Source organism: Aythya marila (genome assembly GCF_965140915.1).
Source record: "Aythya marila genome assembly, chromosome: 24".
In the NCBI taxonomy this organism is placed as follows: domain Eukaryota; kingdom Metazoa; phylum Chordata; class Aves; order Anseriformes; family Anatidae; genus Aythya; species Aythya marila.
Genome location: NC_139065.1, coordinates 771,316 through 779,729, shown reverse-complemented (window position 1 = coordinate 779,729; position 8,414 = coordinate 771,316). Strand labels below are relative to the sequence as shown.

Below are 8,414 nucleotides of genomic sequence, written 5' to 3'. Positions count from 1 at the left end.
GTCTGTCAGTCAGGTGTTGGTACAGAAAGCTGAATACCCCACAGATAAAGCAATTTGGGAAGCAGCGAAGATGAAGAAGTTGTGACAAAGCAGAGAAACAATTTTCCCTGAACACGAGAGTTTCTGCACGTCACAAGGAAGGAGCCAGAGTGGTGCCTGCTCAGCTGATGAAAGGCAGACGGGGACAGAGGAGAAAGGGCAGAAACAGCACAGACAAATTAAATTCCCTGAGTCTGTCTGGGCTGCGTGCATCCCTGACAGCAAACCATAAAATATAAAGAATAAGGATCCTTACCCTGGCTAGAGTCCAAGCCGACAGCGTTGCAGTAACACCATGAACACACTTCTGCTTTAGTAAAATATTAGCTACATTTTGAAGTGAAAACAGGACAATAGATCATCAAGGTCAGAAAGTGGTTGTTCACATTACCCTACAGACACCGAGTTTTCATCAAGAATGAAAGCCGTATAGCCAAATTATTCCTGCATCATGGACCTCCCTGGAATATGAGCTGAGACAATTTTGGCTCAGGACAAGCAGGAGGGCAGCAGGTCGGCTGGTATTTATTTCTGTGTTTCCCCTTCCCAGCCCTGCAGTTTGGTTTGCTGTTCTCCCTCCAGCACAGCAATCGCTATCACAGGAGCTCAGATATCAGGCTCTAGCTCAGCTGTCCTGGTCTGCATCCCCTCTGTACGTGGTAGGAAGGGGCTCGGGTGCTGCAAGAAGCAGAGGGGCCGGGACAGGTCTGCTCCTGCCCGCAGTTGCTGGAAGTGAGCGGATGATTCTGGTGCAATAGGAAAGGCGTGCGCTCGGAAAGTGTCCCCAGGGGCTGAGCAGTAATAAAGCTGCAGGAGAATGCTAAGGTTTCGAAACTTCCAAGAGGAGAAAACCCCACTCTCTCCCTTTTGAAAGTAGCTTCCTCCTCCACCTGCCTGCAGGCATCCTTTCCTCAGCACTGCTCCTCCTGCACGGCGCTGCCCCTGCACGGGAGCGAGATGCTGAGCTCCTGGAGAGCAGTGAAGGAGGCAAAACGAATGGGTGCAGCATCCTCCCTGCCAGCTCTGACCGTGACTGCACTGTGGTCCCAGCTGCTGGCCCCCTGCTCCTGTACCTCAGTGCATGAGGGGCCCATCCCTCACCTGCTGCATGCCTTTGCAAGGGGTGAGACGTGAACTTACCACTCTGTGGTAAATCATGCATGCTTTGAGGCACAAGACCCTCTGCACAGGCTACAAAGTCAATGAAGTTGGATAAATAACGGTAATTGTGACAGCACAGGCTGAGGATGTGCAACAGAACCCAGCTTCTGCCCCAAGCTGTGGACCAAAGCCCACCCTGATCAATGGAGAGGTCCTCACGGACATCACCAAGCAGCCCCAGCTCCTTCACCACTCAGTGACACTGCTGATTTCCTTCGGTCGGTGAGGAGCTGTGTCACCACTTCATTCATAATGTTTTCTCGTTAATAGAAGGTTGTGGAACATGGAAAGTATCTGTCATCCTTAAATGGCTGATTTCGAGGTGCTGATGTTGAAAGATCAGCTTCCGTGAGCACTGACAGAGCAGGGAGAGCCGTGTGTTCACCCATTCACACCCTGGCACCAAGGCAAATGGACGTCACACTGCAAAAACCTAGTAACGGGAAAGGAAATTAAGGGAAGCAAGGCCCTGAAGAGCATAAGCAAATATTTGAGCAAGGTTAGTGAGCAATCAAGGAGCTCTTTCTTTGAAGTGAATCACCAAATCCCGCTCAGCCAGAAGCATGTGCACATGCAGGCAAACGCTGACGAGCGTTTGGGTCTCAGGTCTCAGTCAAATCTCAAGACTGGGTGGTCGGGGGAACAGACGAAGGCTCTACTCCTCCTCCTCCTCCTCCTTTGCATTGCTTCATTTTTCCAGCGCTGGATGTGGCAGATCCTGTCCTCACGCAGGGATGCTGGCATGATCCAGGAGTCCTTGGCCAGGCACCACCTGCAATGGGTGAAGCCACAGCAGGAGCTGGCTCCTCCTTGAGGGCACAAGGAGCTCGTTCTGAACCAGCACCAGGCTGTGAAGGAGCCTCCTGGAGGCACCCGATGGCAGTGCCCTCCCTGCCTCTACCCACACACACAGGGGCTGCTGCCCTAGCCAGACACCCCCAGCCTGATCGCTCCTGAGCACAGGGAAATACACAAACACATCTGCTTTCACTTGAAAATACACAAAATAAGAGCTCCTAAGCCTCGTACTTGCTGACAACTCATACAAATAAAAATAACCCAACATTACGTGTTGGTTTGTTTTTCTTTTTCTTTTTCTTTTTTTTTAATCACTAGCATGTAGGGACGTGCTCACAGGCTCTGGTGCACATCTGAATGCATGCCATTGCCAGCAGGGACTGCATCTGCTACAAAAGGACACCACGCTGAATTCAAACAGTTTCACCGACTAGAAACGTAATTCCTCAAAATTTTGACACACACAGACGCAGCACAGTTTCAAATTGGGTTTATTTACAGTAAGTGCATCAGACTTCCACAAAATGTGCTACTGAGTGTCAGTAAATTACAATAATGCACACAAGAAGTTTTTTTTCTATTCAGCAACCACACAGTAAACTTTTTTTGCATAGTAAACTTTTTTCTACTGATAAGGCAGAAAATACCATCTGGAAAGGAAACACAGATTTCTTAGGCCTGCAGCACCTGTGAGGACCTATTTTCTCACACAATGCACCTACTTTCAGCCAGAGCACAGCAGCAGAAGCAGTCTCAAAAGACTGAAAACAGACTTGTGAGCACTGTCTGTAGCATCAGCTGTATCAGAGAAGTTCCTACCAGCCATTGGCGCTCATGAATATACAAAGAGTTTATAATTTAAACAATACTTTTGTTAAATTATCATAGCTTATGTCTGCAAGCAAGAGAAATACAGAATTTTCCCTTGTAAAGTGTCCTTTGGTAGAAGTCAGATATGTGAGTGCGAAGCTGATTGGAACAAACTCTGTATTTCCATCGAGATGCAAGACCCTGCTGGCGCATTTCCCTGTTCACATGGGTAGCAAAACACCAGGAGTTTGATCCAACTTCAGCTGCAGCCAGTGGGATTGCTCTGGGACAGGGCGTTATTGTCCTATGTGCCACGGGGGCTGCAACCTGCCAGCAGCCTCGTTAGCGGACGGTTCCTGCCTCCTGCTTTAACGAGATTTCTCCATCCAGTCCAGAAGGATGTCCAGCTCGCCCAGGGATTTAATTGCTGCAGATGTGATATTCAGCTGAAAGGGATATAAGGGAACAGGTTGATAGTGAGTACCACGGAGCCTAAGGAGACTCTGAAAGGCTGCATTAATTACTGGACATAACCATCAACTTACCCCTTCGTAGTTTGCCAGTATTTGCTTAAATTTCTCAGTGGATTCCTGCCCACACAAGCACTTGTTTTGATTATGCTAGAAAAATAAAATTGAATTCATTAGGCAGGGGGGTCATTTTTAAAGATATGAAATTGCTTTCTAGTTATACTATCTAGTTAAACTATTGTATAATATACACTGAGATCTTGTTCAATTGTGCAGAAGGCTGCGGGTCCTTAAATCAGACTTCAGCTTAGGACACTTGGGTGGACAGAGACAGTTTTTGAGAGCCACCATGGGAGCTGGCTGATGAATGGGCAAATACAAAAATTTCTTAGTGGAAACAAGAAATATTCATATCATACTTCTTCACATTCTTGTTAAAACCTTTTTTTATAAATAAAGATTTTGTAGATTACAAAGCACTTAGGTTTATTTACACAGCAGATACTAACAGCTGAAACTGAACGTTAGCACCAACTTACACACTGCTCGAGTTTCTTCTCGATGCTGAGGAAGGAGTTGGCTATGCTGCTGATTTTCCGGTTGATGTATGAGTCCTCGGTCTGGCAGTGCTTGAAGACTTTGTCCATGTAGAAGTTGAAGAGGTTGTGGATGATGCAGCATCGATCTGAAGACTTAAGTAACAAATTGTACTTTTAAGAGGTCTTCCAGAGTTCTACAAACCCGTAGTCACCCGTCCTTTTCTCCACAGCTACACCAAGCCGTCTCTGACACTAAACACAGAAGCTGACAGTGTGATGTGCTGTGTCAGGAAAGCTTTTCCAGCCATGCTTGGCATGTATTGATAACATGTATAGACGGGTATTTTAGGCTGATTTTCCAGATCCATCCTTAGCACCAAAATAATCAGCTGATTTTGTAGCTGGGTATTAGAGGCCTGAAGCAGTGGCCCGTGCCTAGTGCCTTGAGGTGTGAGAGTTGCAAAGACCTTGCTTATATTTCTCAGGAAACCAAGGGCCACCACGACCACCCGGCAGAAAGGAATGGGAGCAGGGCGAGCACCAGCAGGCAGCTGCCCACATTTCTAGAGAAAGGCAGCCAGCTCAGCGAGCCCACAGCGCGCAGGAACTGCGGCAGGACACCCACCTCTTTTCACATATGCGATCCGCATCACTTTATTCTCCCTGACTTGCTCTTTCTGTCAGTGCCCGTGTTTCACAGGAACTTAGAAATGGCACTACTACGACTCTCCAAACCCTTCTGAACTGGCATTCTTAATAACTGGTGTTAGCAAGCGAGCTGGTCAAAATTAGTCACAGAAGTGGAGGCACGGTAAGGGCGCCTACCTTGACCTTGTGCAGAGACTGCGGGTGCGACAGGATGCTCAGGGTCCTGATGGGGTCTCGGGCTTGCTGCATGGGAAGAGAAGACGTGGTGATGGATGCACCAGCTCCACAGGGCTTTGGGAACTGCTGGCTGCACAGATCCTCAGCTCCCCAGGAGCCCAGGCAATACTTACGATGTTTGCTTTAATTGCAGTGAAGCCAGACCTGATCTCGGTGACACTCATTGAAATCCTGCAGGGTCCAAAGTGGAAGATTTTGTTCTCGGCTGCCGGCATCAGACTCAACCAGCAAGTCACGGAGTAGAGGCAGAGAAGCAAGTGGGAGCCCTTCATGCTGCTGCCAGGGAGATCTGCTCAAGCCTGTGGTTGCAACTGTCTCTTCTCTAAAAACCACAGAAGAAAAACAATACAACAGTTCTTATTAAGATTTCCAACAAATTGTTTAACATTCATTGCTCAGCTCATCGTGATTTATATGTAAAAGACTAGGTGGGGTCACAGGAGTAAATACATCTGACAAGTACGTTTGTATGTATGTGCCATAAGCTAAACAACACAACCATATTTCTGAAAATATACACATTTTATATAGCACTGGTTGCACACATACAGGTATGTATGTGTAAAAGCAACATGCTGATTGGTATCTCTTAACTATTTCTTCTTTCTTCCCCAGGTGCCAAAGAAAAAAGTTATATAAGAACAAGCATTTACTAAAAGATCATGAAAGAAAGAAAAATATAAAATGCCAGTAAAAGATTGCATGTAAACAGACAAAGCTCATCTCCACAATTTTCAGCAGAAAAATAAGAGCAAATAAATTAGATATTTAAAAGTCTACTGGGCAGCTGGACTGAAGGTAAGTGTGAGCAAAAGCAGCAGATCCCAAAGGAAAATGCTTTCTCTCTGAAACAGCACCGATACTCCAAATGTAGCTTTTGTTAGCACTGGAAATAAAGGCTATTCATAAATAAAAACGTCACAGCAGCTCGGTATAGGAGAGCCAGGAGATAAAATGGACGTGCAGCAGAAGAACAAAACCAGTACCTTACCTTCTTTGCCACGGGTTCTCCTGTCTTGTCGACGTCTGACCTGGAGAGCTCCGAAGAACGCGTTTTTATCCAGGTACCAGGAGGAAATAGCTCTCGGATTAACTTTTGGGACTTTTCTTGCTTTTCCCAGCATAGATTTCCCTTTGCAATTCCAACTCTTTCACCCAGAGGTGTTTCCCTCACATCTGGAGGCGGGAAATCCTGGCATTGCTGCCGCCCGGGGTTGGGAAGCCGTGACCGAGGGGTGGGGGCGGCATCTCTGCCACGCCGCGCTCGGGGCCGTGGGTCCCCCGGCACGGTCCTGGTGATGCCACCTGGTCATCACGGGGGGAGTCAGGAAGTTGCTGAGGCCATTCTCCACCGCTGTCCTGGTGTGTGGGACCTTCATCTTCTGGTTTTGGGAGACCCTGCTCTCAGGCTTGCTGTGGGGATGGGCGGATGCTCAGCTCTGTCTGCGTGTGCCAGGGTCTGAGAGGGCAGGGCTTTGGGACAGCAGCTCCCACCTTGGGGCTGCAAGAAGTCCTTAGGTTTTCAGGAGCACTGGTAACTTAGGTGAGCACTACACACAAACCAAAGCTATCAGCCTGCAGAAGGGGATGAAATTCACTCAAACTTTTAAAATGAACCAGCCCAGTGGCAGCAGGGCAGTTTTACCCACAGACTTTGACTGCAAGGTCCATGCTCACACCGCTGCGACCATTACCTGAGAAATACCTGATGGTGCAGCCAAGGTCCTTGAGCAGAGCTGGCATCTTCTCACACTGGCATTTTGGACGCACACAGTCCCCTGGGAGCAGAGTTTGCCAGCTGGGACATGCTGTCATGCAAAGGGGGCAAAACCCAGGTGGACTCACCAGGCTTTTGGCTCCAAGGTTAGGTTGGTTGTTTCTGTAACCCTTTTGGACATAGCCAAGTACAGCCTGCAAACAAAAATGAGCAGTGGAAAAAAAAAAAAATCTTGGGCTCCCTACACCCAGTAGGGATGCTCAGAGGGACCAGAGGGGGCAGAGGTGTCCCTGCAGCCCCAAAAAAACAGCAACGATGCTCTGGGACAGAGCAGGAGCCCAAACATGGCTGTTGCAATGCAGGTCTTCTGTGTGAAAGTCTGTGCACGGGGGCTGTTATTTCAAGTTTTGCTGAATGAGTAATTTATTGATAACCGAGCTCAATCTTGAGAGTATATCTATCATCACAGTAACACTAGGCAAATAGATTTTATGCCCAGGCTAGTCACAGTATTGCATACAGCTGAAATCACCACAAATGCACCCAACATGCCTCCCTCAGCCCCGTGCCTTAGCACTATCAAAGAAAACAGCCAAAAGACAGGTCCAAATCTGCAGCAGGTTGCATTTGCTCTTGCCAAGGTGTTGGAGTGCTCGGCAGCGTGTGGCATTAATCTGCGCCTTCCTCCCCAAATTCCCAGCTGCTGCACGGAATTGCAGCAAAAGGTGCGCTCGCAGCGGAGGAAGAGGCACCCGAGGGCCCTGCAGCTTTCCCAGGCAGCCGGGTGCACACCCAGCCCGGGTGAGGAAATGAGGGAAGAGGCAGCGAGTTCTTACTTCATTATGTAAATTGCAGATGAGAAGAAGGGATTTCTCTTTTCAGTTTGGTAAGTGAACGTCTTCCTTTTTGGTAACTGATGCCCTAAAGGCAGGTCACCAAGTACCAGCAGGCAAGACATGGTCAGGGGTTAAAATCTGCCCAGCAGCCCACTGGGTGGAAGATGAAGGGGAAAGAGGGCACAGGAGGGAGATGTTGGACTGGGGGGCTCAGGGCTTTGCTTCCCTACATATTCAGCATGGACCTGGGGGTCCCTTGGCCTTGCTGTGCTTCCACTCACAAAGCAGCAGCAAGAACGTGAGCCTTGCCTCGAGTGAGCGAGAGAACAACGATGCTGGAGGGGGGGGGACAGGATCCACATCTTTTCTTAGTGTTTTTTTCAAGTACGTGCACAGTGATGGTGTTTGATTGCCAGTGCTGCACCTCTGAGGGTCCCCAGCGTGTGCCTTTTGGAGACGACGGGGCACAGTGTGCCTGCCGATGGCACGGCTGGATTTCGGCAGGCACTGGACCAGCTCCTGGTTGAAGCAAATCACCTCAGCTCAGCCTTCCCCGCACAGATGCGTAACAGAGGCTCTCATCTGCATGCCAGCTGCAGCAACAGGAGAACATCCTCAATAAAACAGCAAGCTGTGTCTCATACACTCTGGGAAGGAAGAGGAAAGGAACAGGGATTTCTGATCCACGGCAGCGTGACAACGCGGGTGAGATCAGCTGGGAATTGACTCCCTGAGGCATTTTGGCATCATTAAGGCTTTCATGTACGGCTGCACGCTGGGACGTGGTCCTGTCCCCCATCCTCCCAAGCTGCCCGCGGCAAGTGGGGGGCTCCTCCCCAGGGCTTTCATGGCAGGCACAGTGGGATGGGGCACCCAAAAAACAGCCGTGACTTAATAACACACAGCACAGAGGGCTGTTAACGGTCTGACACCATGATAGGGGATTAAAAGGTAAGAAGACAAGCCCTGGACATCACTAGCTTGCCTCAGAGTTATTAATAAAAGTGGCAAGCAGCCCTCCCAGGGGCTGCAGCATCCCCCTAGAGAGCCATCCCTGTACATGCCACGTGCTGCCAGCCCCTGAGCCTTGCTCGCTGGGATCCACCACTGATCCATCAGCTGTTCAGATATCCAAAAAACTTTCATTTCATCAAAAAAT

The 8,414-nt window shown here is 48.9% G+C and overlaps 1 protein-coding gene across 1 annotated transcript; it reads right to left on the bottom strand.

The window, feature by feature from the left end:
- Positions 1-2,967: 2,967 nt before the first annotated feature.
- LOC309887120 (interleukin-20-like) lies at positions 2,968-4,974 on the bottom strand (the record flags this gene model as incomplete). The annotated part of the gene is made up of 5 exons (XM_082778587.1): positions 2,968-3,254; positions 3,354-3,428; positions 3,818-3,970; positions 4,643-4,708; positions 4,816-4,974. 5 exons carry the CDS (start codon positions 4,972-4,974, stop codon positions 3,177-3,179), a joined length of 531 nt encoding a protein of 176 aa, XP_082634713.1. The 3' UTR covers positions 2,968-3,176.
- Positions 4,975-8,414: the final 3,440 nt, after the last annotated feature.